The sequence below is a fragment of the Moschus berezovskii genome, chromosome 28 (genome assembly GCF_049115385.1).
Source record: "Moschus berezovskii isolate FMDL1 chromosome 28, NW_MosBer_1.0, whole genome shotgun sequence".
Taxonomy (NCBI): domain Eukaryota; kingdom Metazoa; phylum Chordata; class Mammalia; order Artiodactyla; family Moschidae; genus Moschus; species Moschus berezovskii.
In genome coordinates this window covers 10,339,383-10,360,504 of record NC_142487.1, presented here as the reverse complement: position 1 = coordinate 10,360,504, position 21,122 = coordinate 10,339,383, and the positions used below count along the sequence as shown (strand labels likewise).

Sequence of the window (21,122 nt, the reverse complement as noted above, 5' to 3'; positions counted from 1 at the left end):
ATAGAATAGTTTTCCCTCCAATTTCAAAGGCATGAGCATTATCTTTTAGCTTCTAGTGCTGTTATTGCAAAGTCTGACGCCATTCTGATCTTTTACCTTTACAAGGAACTTGCTTTTTCTCTCTTTTCAACATTCATGCTGAGCATTCAATTACCCTTTCAATCTGAAGACACCTGTTCTTTCAGTTCTGAGAAAATTCCTGCTTTTATTTATTTGATAAAGTCCTGTGTTTTCACTATTCCGTCTTCTAAGAACTCTTTAAGACACTGGATCTCTTGAATTAATCTTTTTTCTCATTTCCCCTCCTCCATCTTTGTCTGTTTCCTGGTTTCTGGGAGGTTTTCTCAACTTTAACCTTCAATACTCTATTTTTCATCCTATTATCATTTTATTAATTTCTAAGAGGTTTTTTTTTTTTTTTGTAATTTGCTAATTTTCCTTATTTAGCAAGCCTTCAGTTTTTGTTTCATGGCTCCAAGAAGCTCTCACCTCTTTGGGGAAGGTAATGAGTATTTTTTTTCTGAAGTTTCTCTTGGTCCGTGTCCTCCAAGTTCCTACTTTTCTATTTGCCTGTTCTGGTCTTTACCTTCCATATCAGAGACCTTTCTCAAAGGTCAGGTGATCAATGGCTGTCCACATTTAAGACTAAGGAACTAAAAGACTTACTGTAAGTTTTCTAGGCCTAGGTACGACTTGCTGATAGATAGACTTTGTGCTAATGTGATATGACTGGGTCACTTCATCAGAGCCCCTCTTGGCCAGCTCACTTTTCTATGGAGAAATCTCAATTCATGCCTTACTGTCACCATTCTGCAGAGGTCTTAACGTTAATAAATTGACATTTAATCCTTACTTCCAACTATTCTTGTGGTATGTCAGTCCAGAGAGTATGGTTTATACTTGTTAGAAAATAAATCTTCAATCAAATCTGGCAGGGAGATGTGCAGTCATCTGGGTGTGAACAGTTAAGAAGGGCTATTAGGGTCAAAAACAGTTTGATTCAATCCTCTTGTTTTCTAATTTAACAGGCATTTCCAGGTGACCCAGCCATCAATTGCTGAGTTTCAGTTTTTCTGGGATTTTGTGCCGAAATGGCTTTGGCTTCAATTTTCTTGGATTTTTTTTAAATCAGCAGGAGCTGGTAAATTTGGTCTGTAGGCCAAATCTGGCCTGCTGACTAAGAATAATTTTTATATTCTTATAAAATACTTTAAAAAATTGATAAAGGAGAAATATAGAGGAAGACACAGGAAAAAGAGCAAGAGGAAGAAGTGAGGAGGTATTTACTATCTGGCTCTCTTGAGAAAGTTTGCGAAACCCTTTTCTATGTAGTCACCACTCAGTCCTCAAATTTCTATCTCCCTAAATACTTGTTTCCTGTTTCGTCTGTTCTTTGTCTTTGTGGGTCCATGTTCTTTAAAATCTCACCTTACTATCATTTGAGAGGTTTGAGAAGGTAACTGAAGGCAAAAACCTTTAGTTATTACAAATATTGGTATAGTGAACATCTTCACAAATCGAAATATTTCCCCCACCACATTTTTAGCCTTATTTCCTTAGGCTAGAGTCCTAGTTTGAGAAAACAGAAGATCTTGATATTGCTGAATGCTTTCTATACCTATTAGGAAATAATTTTAAAAATATTTATGCCTATGATGGGGCAATTAGTTCATTCAAGCATGCTACAAAAACCCTAATCTAAATAATCAATACTTTACAGATCATCCTCACATGCAAAATATTATTCTAAAAAGAATTTAAAGTAACACAGTTGCTTAAAATAGAAGGCAGCATATTAGAAGTAGGTAAAAATGTTGAGACAAGAAGAAAATAATGGTAGGTAGTATCTAAAACAGAACCAGGAATAGGGCTATTATAAGAACATATATTATGAAGTACTATACACTTGAGAAAGGTAGGCCAAAGATTAGTAAGCTATGTTAAGAAAAGTAATCTTCTCTTACTCTAAATAATTTAGGACAGAACTGCTATCTTTCTGTTTTTCCCACCTTAGAAATGCCTTATGGATGGCTGCAGTCATCATGAGTATCACTAGAAGAAATCTAATTCTTTGGTGGAGAATCATATGGTACAGACAAATACAAATGAGCTTTTGGTGGCTCTCATTTCCCTCCTCCTCTTTGGGGACAAGTAAAGAATAAGGAGAAAATAGCCCTCAACAGCTCTGAATTATGACTCCTACTATCCTAGGCATGTTGGTAGGAGGAAAAGCAAAGGTCTCCTGAAAACAGCATGCCAGTCTCCCTCTGGAAAGAGACTGGAAATAGTGTTTGAATCCTTGTAAGTACATCAGCTCAAAGGTCAGCTTCTGGAAATATTTTGCAGCAATGTGCATATTTAGAAACTTGTATTCATAGAAACATGTCTTACTCATAAGGCATAATTCTTTAACATTACATTTGGCAATCAAGAAATCTTTTTATGCAACATTTGAAGAAAAATTATTCATGTCCGAAAAACTATCAATAATGCTTTTTTTAAAAGAGGGAAGTGAGTACAGTATTTAACATAGCATAGCCAGAATATAAATTATATATGTATGAGACTCAATATTCAATGCAGAAAACAGATAAGCACATAAGTAAAAAATAATATAGTTAAGTGCTATTCCATAGGTATGTATGAATTGTCAAAGGAGCAAAAGAGACTGGAACAATGGTAAGGATCAGTTTAGGAAAAATAACATTAGAGGCTTCCTTTTTCTTCAAAATTTGAACTTGAGAATTATGAAAAAGTCTTTTAGGAATATTTAAATGAGAAAATGGCACTTTTAATTTCTGAATTTTAGTTTCTAAAATACTTGAGTATATTTGAAAAATAGCAATAGCAGCCTTCTAATCTCTGACCTCTGACATTTCTGTAACGTTTTAGCTTTCAAGGTAGGTTTACGTGTTCAGTGTCTTTTTTTCCTTCAAAATAACCCCTTTAAATAGATATTATTTATTATGGATGAGAAAAAGGAAGTTGAGAGGAAAAAAGTAACTTGAGACCACACATATGGCAAACTGGCCAGGCCAGAACTGAATTTGTATCTATCTTCACCAAATTTCATTTTTTTCTCAACTAAAGCAGCTTTTAAAAGGCAGGCAGCATGACCCTGAAATTTTTATTGTGTCAAAAAAGAAAATAAGGCTGAGAATGTTTGCTGCTTATGAAAGAATTAAAGGGGATTTTTCTAGCAGAAAGCTATGAGATGACACCAAAATTCGAGCTAGGGTGTTAGAAAGCATGTCCTATGTTATTCACCAGAGAGCAGAGACAGTGTATTGAACATCAGCTCTTTCAGCTTAATATATCATTACCTTACTCTGTCTTAAGAAGACATTGGTATTTACCTTATTTAGTCCCTTAACTTGGACTCTTATCAGTTTAATAAACTTGGGAGTGTCTCAGACCAATGTGACCTCATGTGTCCTTGTTTTGCCAAACTCTGGGAGAAGCTAAGGGTGCAGAAATGTAATGGGTCATACAGTTTCCACAAGAGACACCAAAGGATGTTCATTTACTGTGATGATTAAAGTTGATTAATACATATGAATCATTTACAACACCTATCTCCAAATGAAAACACAAATATTGCTGTGAGAAGTTAATGCAATGTAGTTCCCAAATTCACAACCACTTCAGCCAGAGACTGGAAATCTCACAGGGACTGAGAATCCCACATGAAATTCACAGCAAAGAGAAATCCTTGGACAGCATCTGTGCCACAGATCTAGGGCAGCTAGTCTCACCTGAAGCAGGATACAAGACATTTTGTATACAAAGATACTCTCAAAACAATGAACTGATGGATGTGTCTGACCTTATTCAGGGTATTTTAGAGTTATGAAAGAGAGAATAAGGAAATACAAAATATATATTTACACAGAGAACTAAATAAGAAAAATTAGAACAAGGATGAGTAGTAACCAAGGTAATAAATACAAATCCAAGGCAAAATAAAAAATCAGAGTACACTCTGTGAGTCTCAGAGCAGCAATATATATTAAAATCCTTTGCAGGGGTCAGTAACTAGAGACTAAAAATTTAATAAAGCAAAGTAGCTTGCACCTTGTTAGAAATGAAGAGAAGAAACACAACAGCTGCTTTTGGCTAACGGTACTGGGAAGTGTGGAGGGACACAAGGGAGAATTTAGGTATTTTTCTGAGCTAAGCAATACTTTTCAACTTTCTAAACTATGCACAAGTATGTCAATAAAAGTCAAAATTAAGTGAAAAACAGAAACTACGTCTTTGATGAACAGAATCCTTTGCTTTAGAGCCACTGCTAACGGTGCCCTAGGTTGATCTGCTTCAGCTATAAGCAGGTTACAGTAATGGAACTAAGCAATAAACACACTTAAAACAGAAGCTTCATTACAACAAAGATGGGGTAGGCTTTGATGTCAATATGCCAGAGACCGAAAATGCAAATGGAATTTAAAACCCAGCATGGGTCATAATACTGCATCAAAATAAATCAAACATAGTATTTAAAGATGCCATTAAATTTTCAAGCATATATAATCGTGTTTGATTAAATTGTGTCTTATTACATACATAAGCATCTGAGTATCTTTAAATAAATAATATCAGCTAAAATTTAAGAACAGATGTTATATACAAAGGAATCATTAAATATTAATGTCTTAAAAAAGGTATGACAGTGTAAAATTTTTATGAATAAACTATGCTTTAATCACTACATCTAATTATCCAACAGGAATGGCCCTTCAAATAAAAATTTTGCCAAGTTGCTTAATTACCAAATTAAATAGATTTCATGAAAAGATAATGAAACCCATAATAGGAATTAGCAATTAGAAGGTAGAAAAAGGGAAAATAAAACACAAGTGAGCTGGAAAATAAAACACAATGAATGAAATATGACACCAGACTGTAGAATTAAGAAGTGAGTTAAATTTCTTTGGGTTAAATTTATCTTTTGAAGATGCTATTACTGCTTCTCCTGTTATACTCACATCTCTGTGCCCACTACTAGCGGAATCATGGAGTGGAGTGTCATCATCTAATCCTTGTGTGTTAACATCTGCTCCAGCTGCTATCAGTATCTTAGCAACATCATAATATCCCACGTTGCAAGCTTCATGCAGTGGTGTCCACCCTAAAATTACAATATTAATTGAACATATGGTTCACTTCTACTAATTCAACACATATGCTTTTAATATAACCATGTGTGATACAGTAATTCTAAATGTACACAATACAGAAGGAAAAAGGAATGATGAACAAGCTACTGAAAATAAGTACCTAAGAAAAGCACTAATTTTACAGAAAGTTCATCCACAATATTATTATTTCCCATGAAAGTGAAGCCATTCAGTCGTGTCCAACTCTTTGCAACCTCATGGACTGTAGCCTATCAGGCTCCTCCATCCATGGGGTTTTCCAGGCTAGAATACTGGAGTGGGTTGCCATTTCCTTCTCCAGGGGAGCTTCCCAACCCAGGGATCAAACCCGGGTCTCCCACAATGCAGGCAGACGCTTTACCCTCTGAGCCACCAGGGAAGCCCCATTATTTCCCATGGGGCTAAATTATTTGAAAAAAGTATTAAACTAACATTTAAGCTTACCCAATGAATATAAACTTGCTATAATTTATAATAATCAACTGAATTATAAAATAAAAAGAGTAGAAAAGGGCAAAATAAGCTTGTTAGGGTCTTGCAATAATAGAAGACATTAAATAGAGTTCCCTGTATACAGCAGATTCTTGTTTATCTATTAATATTTTATATACAGTAGTGTGTATATGTTAATCCCAAATAGTGAAAGTGAAGTCGCTCAGTTGTATACGACTCGTTGCGACCCCATGGACTGTGGCCCACCAGGCTCCTCCGCCATCCGTGGGATTCTCCAGGCAACAGTACTGGTAATTCCAAACTCCTACTAATTTATCTCTTTCCCCTACCCAGGGCTCTCTCATATAGTTTTTTTTTTTTTCTTTCTTCCATATACTCTTGATGGGATTGTAAATGGATCAAAGATCTTTTTTTTTGGAGGGTTATTTGCCTGATTTTCAAAAAACTGGATAAAATTTTTATCCTAAATTAGATAAAAAATTATATGGTAATATGCCAGATAAAACATAAGCTTAATATTTAAGAATTTCAGTGATGACTGACATGGAACTGTAGTAGAGATCAGGGTTTCATGTACAAACTCCAAAATACGTTTACATTAAAGTATACTTTAGAACACTTTTATTTCAGAAAGAGGAACAAAGAATGTCGATTAAATTGTAATCAGAGTCTGTTTAGGTGATAATTTCAAATTTTTAGTTCCTGAGTATGTCTTTAATTACAAGTCTTACCTGCAAAATCTTTCACATTCACATTTGCCCCTAAACTTATTAGTTCTTTGACTTGTTTTACATCTCCCCGAATAGCTGCCATGTGTAAAGGAGTTTCACCACGTTCATTTCTTTTATTAACTTTATCTTTCTGTCGAGATGAGGAACTGGGAGTTTTCTTTTGGGCTGGTGTTGTTTGCGATGGATGATTTGGTGTGGAATCTGTAAGAAAGAGAAAAGTTTAAAGTTCTAGACTAAATATTTTGTATATTCATGTAAAGGTTTTTACAAGTAATGTGCTAATTTCTTGGATTGAGGGAGTACCTTCTCACTCAAACAATCTTGACACCTGACTTGGATAATCTGATAATGACCCACAGTAGATCTTCCTTTAGGGTTATCAAATACTGCATGTGCCAACTAAGAAAAAAATGTTTCACTCTGTCAATTCTACCCTGAAAGTATTTGCTCAATGAATAATTTGATAAGCTGCAAAAAACCCATTTTTTCATGGCATGTTATGATATTACTTCAAGACCTAGAAGAAATGACATTGAAGGCTAGAGTTTACACCTCTTACTCAAAGTACTGGACTCAAAGTATGTATTCCAACATTAGGTACAAATTAAAGTCACAGATGATTTTAATATGAAATGAAGCTTATGATCCACAAGAAATAAGGACAGTCTAGAAAAAGGCCTTTAAAAAGGGGATGATAAAGGAGGGAAAAAAGTGCTTTGCTTTGATTTCTATCTTTTGGTATTTGTTCCAGTTTCTCTCTCAAAAACAAGAAAGTTAAACTGCATGACACTTAAAGTCCTCTCCTCCCCATTTCAGAACTAAGAAAAAAAAAAAACGAAAAATAGTTTCTTAATCAATTAAGGATTCGAGACATATGTACAGTGTTAATAATTCTGAACATTTACAACTATTTAAAAGAAACAACAGCTCTAAGGAAAAAAAAAAGTCTACAGAAAATAATTTTCCAGTGTCATATAATGATTTCCTTGCAAACTGCCATGATGGGAGTGCTAACGTATTATCCCTCTTTTCTCAGTAAGAAAAAAGTTTAGCTTTTGAATTTTAAAGTACATTGAGTTAGTAACAGTTTCTTATGTATGAATTTCTAGAACGTACACTCCAGAAGTACATGAATTCTGTCTAACTCATCACTGTTATCTCGACTGCTTAGAAGACTTCCTATTACACAGTGTACTTACACAACATTTGCTGAGTGATTACATGATTATTATAATATTTATAGTCAAATTATTTATTTAGGAAATTAGTGATTGAACTTAAAAACAAAAAGGCATTTTTAAATCCAGACAACTTGCAAGGAATTAACTCATGCAAAATTTTCTCAGCCATACCAAAATAATATAACACAGACAAAATAACAGTAGTACTACCCATAACGGCAATTAGAATAAACACGGAAAATAAGTTATGTAATCGATAAGACTATGAACCTTAACAACTGTATCTATCAACTTGAAAACAGGCTGATACTTCAAAAGCTTGCCCCTCTATACATGTATTAATAAGGAGGATCGATATACCCTTAAATGAAAAGAACGAGGTGCAGAACAGTATTACAGTATTAATCTTATTTATAAACAAACAGCAACAAAAGATACATTTACATGTTTATATCTAAAATCTTTGAGGAGCAATTATGAATAGGGCTTGCAGCTCAAAGGGAGAGGTTATTGGAAATGAGGAAAGATTTTTAGCTTCTTGTCTTACTGCATTAATTCTTTAATTTACTCTAAGGACAGAGGTTCACAGTATTAAATAACACTTTTAAGAAACAAAAGTTTTCTCCTCTAGCTATTAAATCTGAGCCAAAGTCAACACTTCTCAAATGTTCAGAAACATTTGAAGTTTAACACTGTAAATAACTTTGATTTGGCCAGTCTGCCCAAGTTGTGGGTGGAAAGGCGGAATAACCAAAACAACATGCCCCACTTTAAACAGAAAGCCCTAACACACTCTTGTTAGTGAAAGATACAGATACACTTAAGTTTTAATGGAAACTATGAGCTATAGAAACTCTAAGAATTTTATCAAGTTGTCCCATTTTTTAATAACAAAGAGCCAACACTAGAAAAGTTCACTAGAAAAATTGTGTTGTCAATGCATTTCAACAGGGTCTGTCATGTTACCCCAAGTGTCACACAAAGATGCCCTGAAGAAAAGAATTTTTCTTCCAAATTTTTGGAACTTTTCTTTCCAAAAGAAAAAGATTCTCCAAAGAGATTTACTTTCTTCTTGCATTGGTCAATGACAACTTTATACAACTTAAAACTCTTGTTTTTAGCTGCTGCTGCTAAGTCACTTCAGTTGTGTCCGACTCTGTGTGACCCCACAGACGGCCAGAATGTATAACTAAGTTCACTGCTCAATGTAGTAACTATCCCAGTCCTGCTGTCTGGACTTTATCTACCTTTTAAACTCTTAATAAATGAGCAAGTTGGTTGTTTGTTCCTTCTTTGTCTTCATCCTGCTGGTAAGCCATCTTTAATCATTTCTGGAGGGCAAACTATTGATACTTGAATAAGCTCACACACACACAAAGAAGTACAATATCTTAAATGGAAACGTGAAATGAAACGTGAAATAAAGTTACATAATACACTGCAGATATTTTTTCTTTTGAAAATAAATTTTGTTGTTGCTGTTGTTCAGTCATTAAGTCGTGTCCGACTCTTTGCAACCCTGTGAAGTGCAGCATGCCAAGCTCCTCTACCCATGGGATTTCCCAGGTAAGAAAAATGGAGTGGGTAGCCATCCCGTTCCTCAGGGGATCTTCCCAGACCAGGGACTGAACCCGTGTCTCCTGCATTGCAGGCAGATTCTTTACTGTTGAGCCAACACAGAAGCCCAAAATAAATTTTAGCAGATCTTAAACAATAAAACATGAATTATACTCTTGCTTTAAAAGCATGTGATAAGATTACCAGCTTACAATAGAGTGCTAACTATAAAAGTAAAGTATAGCTATAAAAGTAAACTATAAACCTAGAAGCAGCTTTACAGAAACTGAAGTAAAAATTTCTGCAGTAAGGTCAAAGCACACACAGTTCTGCAACAGATTTCTCATGTGGACTGATCCAATTCTAAATTACAGTTGACCCTTGAACAACTCAGAGATCAGGGGTACCCATCCTCCTCACATTTGAAAATCTGTGTGCAACTTACAGTTGGCCCTCCAAATCCAGAATTCTGTATCTTCAAATTCAACCAACCATGGATCATGCAGCAGTATAGTATTTACTACTGAAAAAAATCTGTGTGTATGTGGACCCACTCAGTTCAAACCTGTGTTGTTCAAAGGGCAACTGTACTCATTTTAGTTGACAAACATTTACTGAATGTCTGCCAAGAGCCAAATCCCTGCTCCTATATAGCTTTTCATCTAGCAGATGAGACAGACAATAAACAATGTCACACAAACACATGTTAAGATTACAAACTTATAAGAAACTGATCAAATCCAAGAAAGGACAAACATTTAAAGTAGCTAAAAATAACTGTCAAGACAAAGCTACAATATGAAGAAAACCACGAACACACAGGAACTCAATGATGGTGAGTGTCACCTGGACTGTTGTCCCTTGCTGTCATCTGCATAAGAAGTGCCATCTGCTTTCGTTCTGAGAGTGGGTAACCAAAGAGAATGCTAACTGGAGTGGACTTCTTATTTCCAGCTTCCTTTTTTGTTTTCTTCTTTTCTGGACCTTCTTTCTCTGGAATTATTAATAAATATGCAAGAATCTGAAACAAATTCAAGTACTCAAAAGTAAAGTATAAGGAGACTTTTTAAAAATAGATGATACATGTTTATGAGAAACAAGAGTAACAGAGAAACTTGCAATAGGCAGACAAAAGAACACTAGGGTTTTATTATATAAGCAATTTTTTCCCTGAATGCTTTGAAAAAACATTTTAATTGTATAATTTTCAGAAAATTAATTAACATTTGGAAATGTAGTCCTAGTAAGATCTGTATTTTAATGATCGATTCTATTAAATAACACTTCAAACATTCCTTAGTTTTACATCCCTGAAACTCCTCCATTCACTCTAATCTTATTCAATTATTCCTAAGCCTATATAGCAATGTTCCTTCACATTACTCCCTAATTCCACTAATAATTTGTAATTTGTACAGTTTCTAAGGAGCTGTTTAAGACAAAGCACATCACAGAGTAATTACTGAAAAATAACACCAAATCACTCTATTGCAGTTAAAGGATAGTTGAACACGGAAGACTATTAATCAAAGCTGAAATTGAGCAAAATTAAAAGATTCTATGTGTGTGGGAAGGGGCCAGGGGAATTAATAGAGATCCTGCAAAGATTCAAAAATGTCTAAAAATTTTTCAAAGAGATTTGATCCACCATAAAGCCAGTTCTCAGATTTAGCTATTTGGCAAATCTCTGGCAATGGAGCCAATATTCCCCGTTATGAGCCAGAAAATTCAGATGGAACTGGATTCCACAGGTCAGAGAAACATAGGTGCCTGTTATTCCTTCCTTAAGGACATTTCTGGGAATTAATTCAAGTGGCCCTGTGAGATGAGCTGCCTGTTAACTGTCTAGGCATCTATTTCCTGGAAAATCCTGTACCAATATCTGGGATTTACTGATCCAGGTTTGCAGTATAGAGAGGAGCTGCTGCTGCTTCTAGGTAGCTTCAGTCGTACAAAACTATAAATAAATTAATAAAAATTGTAAACAAATGTAAAATAGCAAAATGAGTGCAAGAAGACAAGGCTTAGTAGTTAATACTGTCATTTTTCTCAGGTAGATGTGGCTAGCAGTTAGACTACTTCAGGAGATAAGCATTTATTGATCTAGTAACTTTCAAGAAATGAATAAAAGTTTGATACTATTTATATATTACTGTATTATTATTTAAGGCATAAAATCCTGTAGTGTGTCACTTAGTTAATCAGGACAAACTGGCATCCTAAAGGCCTGGCAAAATCAAAGGGCCTGCTTTACACTCTGCTGCCCACAAATCACCCAAAATTCAACAGCTCCGAAAATGTCCACTTTGTTGCTATTTGCAGAATTTTACATAACAGAAATAAAAAATTCCAAGATTTTTAAAGTCAGCCTTTATTAATAGTTCTAATATACTATTTTCTTACTTTTCATTTCATTAATGATCCAAGTAGTATAAAGCCCATTTCAGCAGTGTTACACCTAGCTTACTAAATTTATTATAAACCCTAAATAGGTCTTTTGGAGAAACCTATTTTTTCCTGAAACACATTCTTTTTCCTAATAATGTTCTGTAAGCTTTGGTTCTCAGAATTAATGAGGAACCACAACTGTTCTTTTAATAGCTGTCGATCTGAATACCAAATCTTTAAATATAATGAATGTACTTCTCACTTAAATTACTTATAACAGTTTAAAGAAAGTTGTTTTAAGAAAAAAAGTACAGTTTAGTAATAAGAAGAAGCAAAATAAAAAATATATATCTATCCTTAAAACACTTTTAAAATTTTGGGAAAAAAAAATTATTTTCTCATTTGCAAACTCTTGATTTCTGGTTTTAACTGCACTTTAGTAACACAATGTTTTAAGAAGAATATGCTTGAGGACTTCCCTGGCAGTCCAGTAGTTAAGACTCTGCACTTCCAACGCAGGGGATGGAGGCGAGATTCCTGTTAGGGGACTAGGATCCCATGTGCCATGAAGGAGTGGCCAAAAAATTTTTTAAAAGTAAATTCAATAAGATTAAGATCAAAGACAAGCAAAAATCAATTATGTTCCTCTATACTTGCAATGACCTCCTAGAAAAAGAATATATTCTAAAGTGATATTCAGTTTATAGAAGAAAAACTTTCAATAATGAATTCATTATTAAAATTCCATGCTGCCAAATGAACAAAGATATTATATTTTGGAAAAGAATAAAATTGGATATATTCCAATGTTCAATAAAAAACTCATACTAGCATTCATATGAACACTTTTTTCTCTGAGTTACCTTAGCCATCTGTCTTGAGTTCATGCTTTACATGAGACTGGAAAATAAGGTAGGTGAACAGTAGCTGGTGTAAGATAGATTAGAGATAACTTTATACCATTTTTAAAAATCATACATCTTAGATTAGTATGTCCCAAAGTGTGCTTTTTCATGTTGAAACCATTCAACAAAACTCTGTGAAAGCATGGATTCTTAACAACTAGACCACCAGGGAAGACCACCTTAAGAGATTTTTAAAGAAAAATCCAGGTGGTTCACTTAAGACTAAAGAAAAACAGATACAGCCTTTTCAACAATCCAGTATTCTTTACTTCAAGGTTCAGGGGACCTTCAGAATTACAGAGATATCTCAGTCTTATAATCCAGAAAATTAGTGCTTTCTTTCCATGTCTTATCAGAATAAACAGAAAGCTCAACATTGTCACATCTCAATTAAGTATATTGAAAAGAGAGAAAAATGTTTTTCTTGGGGAACTAGTTCATAAGCCTACCAGTGTCTCAGAAATACATTTTCCCACAAAGCAGTCACAGTATAAGGAATGAAACCGTGGGAGCTACAATTCAAATACAATGGTTCTGCAATATCTACAGTTTCTGACAGGTGAGTGCTTATATCTTCTGATTTCCAGCCATGACCCTCAGACCACAGGGGCCCCATTTTAGCAAAGTACCACTAACTCCACAATAAGTTTAGATCTGTTCAATTTAACGCTAACTGTAGACAAGCCATTGCCAAATTTTGTTAACTAAGTATTACTGACTTATCAGGTCAATTTAGTTTTCAGGATAATTTTAAGAATAATTACTTTGCTGTATACCAACTTGACAAATTTATAAACTAAATACAAAGTATATCGGAAACAGAAATTTTTAGTTTTTACAGTTAAAGACCATATGCTAAAAACTGGACACTGAGAGACTAAACAATATTTTACATTTAAAAAGTTCAGAGATAAGAATGTAAGCTAATTAAAAAGTAAAAAAAAAAAAAAAAAGAATCAAAACACCTAGCTAATTTAGTTTTCACATACTAGGGGATACATTTACTCTTTGATGGCATTTCTCCAGGAAACTTGGTGTTTTAATCCATTTTTAAATTCAACAGGGACAGCAGCAAAGTCACCAGACTAAAGAGGTCAACTGAAAAAATTTTTAGTATGTTTTAAAAACATTGCATGCTTGAAGAGTAAGATGATACTGTCTATGAAAATCACTATGTGTGGTATAACGTACAGCTAAGAGATGGAGGATCAGGGCACCTTCCCACAGGGGTCACTGCTCAGCACAGCTCCAAGGGTGTATACCTCTCATACTCTTCTACATGAATGGGCCCCCAGCTGTGCTGTATGCCTGAGTGGCTGTGCAGGATCCTGCATGCAGCATCCACACAGAACATGTCTTAGATATGGTACATGGGAGCTCTCAAATGAGGCTGGAAAATTTTATGTCACTCATATAGTCACTTATTCAACCACAGACCTCTATATACTTGTTTGAAAATAAGTTATTTATAGTACAAGAATTAATTATAAATGTGACAGAAACCACTGGCTAACAGGAACCCCTGATAATCTAGTTACCTGAGCATGTCCTGTAAGAAGATATAAGTCTCTCCCCCCAATTCTCACTTGTATGTCCTGGGTCTGAATCTACAGAATGAGAAGAGACAGGAGAAGAGAAAAAAAGCATACGAAGGGAAATGCAGAATTCAACAAAGCAACATTTTTCAAAAGACCACAATGATGTATCACTGCTTTTTCAAAAGATTATTTTTAAGGTAAAGCCAAAAGTACATTTAAAACACAGGTTTGGCCAATACCTAAGATTTCAGTTTCTTTGGTCTTAAAGCTAAGAACGTCAACTATGTAGATTGCAATAACAGTTATTACTGAGGCTGCTTATTGAAACATATCATCTTTCTTGAGAATATTTTTTCAATCTCTGAATATTGATAAAAGAGACAGTACTCTGTAACTACTTTTCTGTTTAAAAGTTGCCTTTACAGAACTTGAATAAAGACTTGAATCATCCTTTTTGTTCTACGAATGCCAAAACTACTCAGAAGACAATAGAACATTTTGGACTACAGTATCATTCCAGACCAAATATTTCTATAAATGATAAACATTTCAAATACTACGAATTATTACACTGACCACCTCTTAGAATGAAAGCAGGCTAAAGCAAAACAAAATTTATCAGCTAAGAAATGGAATGCTGCCTAACAACTCAATAAATTATACAATTAAGAATATGGAGAACTGACTTTTGACAGTATGGCCACAGCAAATATTTTTACTTACAAACAAATTCTATTATAACTTAAAATAGTATTATTCTAATCTTTACAATCTCAATTTACTGGCTCATAGTTTTCTTTCCAGAATGATTACTATAGACATTATTCATGAGTTCAGTTAGGTATAAGTAAAAAACAAAAATATTGGGAGAAAAAAAATTTAGAGAACAAGTAACTCCTAAACATAATATCTGCAAAAAAGGTAAGCTTAAAAGTTTAGTGATGAGAAAGCTCACTCAATTGAAATGGAAATCATTAATAAAATAACATTTAGACCAATTCTAGAGCCAGTGGGTAAACAGATTGAATCACAAGCCTTTCAATAAACAATTACATTTGCTTTTTGTAATTGTTAACAAAACCATTAAGTTAACAACTAGAATTCTATGAAGAATATTTGACATTTCATTTCAAGATAAACAAAAATTTAAAAAGGCCTCCACAGGCTGCAAAGCAAAGTGGCAACTAATACGTTGCACCAACAAACTGAATCAAATGGATACGTGAAAGCAGATCATATTATTGCAATCAATTAAAGAACAGTGGATAAAATAAACTTGCTTTCAATTATATTCATTAATATAAGGAAGCAGTTTAATAGTTTATCCAAACCTTCCTTTGGAAGTAATTAATCTATCCTGACCCCACACACCCTTTGGTTTTACTCAAATAAGTATGTTCATATTTGGGGCATCTGTATATGTATTCTATAAAGATTTAATTAAGGAGCTAGAAAATTATCAGGGGGAAGGGACAAAAATAAATCTATAATAGACAATCTCCATGAAAATCACCAAAAGATGAGTATCCTTATTAAGTAAAACACTAATTTTATCTGTTACTTTTAACACAATTATCAAAAAATAACATTTGTTTTCTTTTTTAAAAAGTTGCCCTCTCCAAAACTGCTTCAGTCATTAAATAGGGTAGATCCTTCAATGGGATCAAAGCCTCAGGAAAGCAGGCCTTGATGGATGGCCAGCGGAGACTGAGTTCAGAGCATGTGAACACACTCTATAACTGCGACCATGGCCTTGGGGAATGGAGCATACTGTGCCTCTCTGCATCTTCTCCTTCCACATTTATTCACACATTACTTACATATGCCACTAGAAAAAACACAATAAGCAAATAGATAATGCTTATTAAGAAGAAATAAACATTTTAAAGAAGTAAAGAATGTTGTTGTTTTTTTTTACATAAACATGCAAACTAAAATGAAATACTACTGGTTTATCACTATAGATAATTAGATCTATCAAACTTTAAAAAAAAAAGCAAGTGCCCTGATGTTATTTGAGATTAAAGAACATAAATGTACTGCTGGAAGACCTTGTAACTACATATAATTATTTTAGAGAAATGTCATAGAAACGTTGCATCCTTTTAACCCTTTAACCCTACTCTTGGAATGAATAAGAAAGAAAAAATTCAGGGCATAACAAAAACACAATCTGGAAAGACACTCTTATGGCATTACTCGTAACAAAATAATTCAAATGCAGGCTGGAGACCAAGAAGAGACTCACTCAGTGTAGCCTCAAGCAGTCAAGTTCAGTACTTTCAGGTTAAAGAACTGTTATGGCATCCAGTGAATGCCACTAGACTAGGAAAGAAAATTGGTATGATTTTATGGTGGATAGAGTAGGAATAAAGTTCACTCAGTAGAAACATTAGCAACTATTAAAGACAACAGCAGTTATCAGTTATTAATATTTTGTTGTTGTTTAGTTGCTAAATCATGTTCAACTCTTTTGTGGCCCCACTGACTGTAGCCTGGCAGGATCCTCTATCCATGGGATTTCCCAGGCAAGAGTACTGGAGTGGGTTGATATTTCCTTCTCCAAGGGGTCTTCCCAACCCAAGAATCAAACTCATGTCCCTTGCAATGGCAGGCAGATTCTCTAGCAGTGAGCCACCAGGGAAGTCATATCAGTATTATAAGGTGCCTACTTTAAATATTTAAATATTATCCTCTTCCTATTAATAGGAATACTCCAACTTTCATCAGAGTGACAATATACCCAGCTCAAAAATATTCAACTTTTAGACTTTCCTGCAACTAGCAGAGCCTAACCAGTTGAGGTGCAGGCAAAAGTCTCTAGGGAGGTTGTTTCACGAGTAAAAAGCATCACTGGTCTTTTCTGCCCAGGTAAGATGTCCTGTGACTATAAGGCAAAATGCTGAAGGACAGAGACTATATACAAGCTAAGGGTGGCAGAGCAGAAATATGAAAGGAGCCTAGTCCTTGCCGGTGTTACTGAACTGCTGCACTGCCTATGCCTGCTCTTACTGCAGTTCATGAACAATCTCTAAGTCAGTTTTCTATTTTAATTAATACACTGCAAACTGATTTTATATATCATGTCACCCAGAGAGCACAATTTCTCAAGTTGGTATTATATATGCACTTTTACAGATGAGACAACTGGGACTTACAAGGAACTCAGCTAATCTGGCCAGAGCAAGAACTCAACACTGGTCTGTCAGACTCAACAGCCCCTGATACGAAACACTAGGCTCTGACTTCTCTCTGTTATAACTATATCTGTCTAGTTAAGAAACTACTTTTCTAGAAAGTGCTGTCTTTTTAAAAAATTAATAAACACGAAATAATTGAGAATTTAAAGAGTTTAAGACACACTAGGCTATCTCAAAATGAAGACTAGGAATGACTTATCTGATTGATGGCATTATTGTGGATTATGAGAACCACTGAATCTTTCCTGGACAATATGAATGTCTTTTAAAAAAATAATGATGGTTGTTTTATAAAAATAATGTATGTCTGTCATGTTAAAAATTCAAGGCATATAAAAGAATACAAAGAAAGAAAGTAACAAGTCATCCCCAATCCTGGAAACAACATGTTAACATCTCCTGAGTATCATGCAAAGTACCTTTCTAAATGTACGTAAAGACAGAGGGATCAGGGGAGAGAGACAGAGAGGTCAATTTATATAAGAAGAAGAAAATACCATACACATGTGCGATCTTTAAATAAAAATCTTTAAGATTAACTTTAGTTTAATCCAACATGAAAAGGAACTAAAGGGATCACTTCTCTACAAGAGATTCATATGCTAAAATATAAACACAGGCATATTTATAAACATACAGATAAAACTTTAAATAAGTAAACATTGAAAGTTTTAAGCAATAATTTTGAAAAAAATTTCAGTCTTAGACAATTTCAGTTAATCCCTTGCCATGAGAGATGATGAGCTGAGTAGCACTCAGCTTTTTCTCCTTTTTCCCCATTCCCTATTCTTTTACTTTTCACTAACTCAGGGTTCATAATATTTATATTTTTATTCAGGACCCTTAATAACTCACTAAGTTTAGGTTTAGTTCTGTAATGAAACAGTTTTTATATTTAAATAATTTTCTCTTTCTGTATGTGTATTATTATTTGCTCTATGTGCATAGGCATATAGACAAATATAAAGAATATGACATAATGCAATCAAACAGCACATATTATTTCATAACCAGTTTTCTCAATTTGTATACTATGAACATCTTTCCATACTGCTTATTCTTCAATATTATTTTTAATGGTAAAAGGTATTTCCTCACTGCTGCTGCGTCACTTCAGTCGTGTCCAACTCTGTGTGACCCCATAGACAGAAGCCCACCAGGGTCCCCCGTCCCTGGGATTCTCCAGGCAAGAACACTGGAGTGGGTTGCCATTTCCTTCTCCATTTCCTCACTATTTACCATAATTAAACAAATCCTTCATTACCTGAGAGTCCTTTCCTGTTTTTTTTCTATTATAAAATTGAGAGAAATATACTTGAAGATAGTTTTCATTCTCATCAATACTTATTTATATTAAATAAATGCCAAAAGAAAGAATAAGTCAAATGTTAATTTAGTTTTTAACATATGTTGTTATATCAAGGTAGTTCTATAACTTAGACCAACTAAAGCAAGTTCCTATTCTAAATCAGTGACCAGTTTGCATGATTTAATGAAAGTGAAAGTCACTCAGTTGTGTCTGACTCTTTGCGACCCCATGGACTATACAGTCCATGGAATTCTCCAGGCCAGAATACAGGAGTGGGTGGCCTTTCCCTTCTCTAGGGGATCTTCCCAATCCAGAATTGAACCCAGGTCTCCTGCACTGCAGGTGGATTCTTTACCAGCTGAGCCACCAAGGAAGCCCTTGTATGATTTAACCAATGATAATTTTCTCAGTCATTATAAACTCTGTTTCCTTGACTACTATTATTTCATATATTTCTTCGTCAACTGTAATTCTTGTGTTCTGAACTACCTGCTTGTATCTTTTGTCCATTCTCCAATTTCTGTGTTTTTTCCTTCACATGTTACTTTAATTAGATTAAGTATTGTCATATATGTTGTATTTCTCCCTTCTATACTTTATTCTGTATAGTTTCAGCTAATGATCTAGAATATTGAAAAGATCAATGTCAGATATGAGTTTTGGTGCAGTAATTATCATATTTAAAACAGCCATTAACGGTACTCTGGACTCTTAAAATTATGAAAATAAGACAGCTTAATTGTAAATAAGACATTTTTCCTTGGGCCTGGGGAAATTCTTCTCAGTGCTTTGGATGTGCGTGTATGTGCATTCATGCAAAACTAAGGCGTCATCTGTTATTTACTAAAATTTATAAATTCAGACTACCAAAACTACAGACATACATTTAAATCCATCAAAATCTTATTTAACATTAGCATGTGACCTTTTAAAGAAAATGCTCATACTCTGCAAGTCTGAGAGAGCGACGATGCCCCCTATTAAATGCAAACAGCGGAAAGACTGCAGCAGAGAAGGCATTAATCCCCCACAGAGTATGACTCAGACTGTTCATTCAGTGCCAGAAGTTCACGTCTTCCCAATCCGTCTCCTTTATTTTTCACTAAATGAAAGACAAATAACCCGCCTGATCTAATAACAAGGGTTCTCCTGGGAAGTGTGTCATTTTGAAATCTTATATATTTTGAAAAACATGTTAACAATCTTTGAATTTTTCTAAGCCCCTTCTTCAAACTACTAGTAGAAGAACATTGTCACTGGAAAACAAACTAGTTAATGTAAGTACTTTTAAAATGACTAGTAGAAGGACTTCCAAGGAGAAAAGTCTGAGAGAAATTAAAACCTGTATATCTGAAGGCACATAAGCACCTTTATCTCAGCTAAATGACCTCATGACCTTGAAAACAATGATGAAAAATAAGGAGGGCCAGGCTTCAAAAAAAATAATCTGAACCTTTAGAAGGCAGTATAACTTAAAATGAACAAAGCACATAATTTCTTATTAAAAAAAAAAAGCAATTTTTAAGGTTTAAAAATGTCGTTAAGTGTTTAAGAAAAACTTTTAATTCAAGCTAAGAGAAAGAGCCAAATACACAAAAGGAAACCTAGCTGCTACCAAAAGTGTACACTAAAATTAGGTTATTTTCTAAAGCTGTATTAGCATAACGCATTTCGAAAGTCCTTAGGGTATTTTCAAAGATTCTGGAGTCAAGATTATTTCTATATTGATGACTAAGGTGGCTAGAAAGATAAAAGTAGGATATAATCTCTGTACATAAATTTAGAATGTAATACTGATGTTTTTCTGTGAGTTAAACTAAAAAGTAAAACATTCTTAAGAACAGTTCATTATTAATACTTCATTCAGGGGATAAAACGATTATGATAAACATACAACAAACATTCAAGTTTATATGAGTTTTAGGAAATGACTATCTCAGGGCTAAAATACAACCTAGTATTTACAGATAGTGGTCATAAGGTTCTAATCTATTATGAATAACTGGGATTGACTGACGTCAAGTATCATTCCTGATATAATGAGAGTTTTGAGGAAAAAGTACTATGAATTGGACTGAGGCAGCCTCAATATTTTTCTTTTTTTGGAAGGGACATATTTCTGATTCATTTCTGAATCTAAAATGTAGTAAGTTTTTTTTCCTTTGGTGGATTCAATATTTTGTCCATAAAAACTGAACAACTCTTTCTCAAATCTACATCAAAGACCCGTGTAACTGAGTAAATTTTCAACACTTAAATGCTCCCCAAGAAATCAAGTTCTTAAAATGGTAAGAGTCTGTAATGAACACTGAGACTAAGAAAAAAATTGCTTTTATCTATGATAGAAATTATATTTGGGCAAGGAATATATGAATTTCTGCCCCAATGATAAACCTGAAATTCTGAAATACATATATTTCTCTATAAAATGTAGTGCAAGAGGAATGATAAAATCACAGCAAAAGAAGGATAATGATTTTACTAGAAAACAACAAATTTTCCTACCTGTGTCTGAATCTCGTTCTTCATTTCTTGATGGGCTGATGGTAAAAGGAAGTTTACGTTTCATGGACGATTTCTCTTTCATCTCCTTGCCCACATCATTTCGATCAATTTTTGGAGTTTTGCTATAGGATGCAATCTTGTCTTTACTCTATTAAAAAATAAAACATGAATAAAGTTATAATGATACTAGCTAAGCAGT

At 34.1% G+C, this 21,122-nt stretch overlaps 1 protein-coding gene across 4 annotated transcripts in view; it reads right to left on the bottom strand.

The window, feature by feature from the left end:
* The window catches only part of ANKRD12 (ankyrin repeat domain 12), a 94,774-nt gene that overhangs the window by 29,807 nt on the left and 43,845 nt on the right, over window positions 1-21,122 (bottom strand). For 3 of the 4 annotated variants that reach the window (XM_055417190.2, XM_055417193.2, XM_055417191.2), the window contains exons 3-7: window positions 20,924-21,071; window positions 13,910-13,978; window positions 9,925-10,071; window positions 6,341-6,541; window positions 4,986-5,128 (exon numbers count right to left, since the gene is read on the bottom strand). In XM_055417190.2, coding sequence (XP_055273165.2) covers window positions 4,986-5,128; window positions 6,341-6,541; window positions 9,925-10,071; window positions 13,910-13,978; window positions 20,924-21,071 — 708 coding nt within the window. The remainder of the gene's footprint in view (window positions 1-4,985; window positions 5,129-6,340; window positions 6,542-9,924; window positions 10,072-13,909; window positions 13,979-20,923; window positions 21,072-21,122) is intronic. The other variant, XM_055417192.2, reaches the window with a different exon arrangement.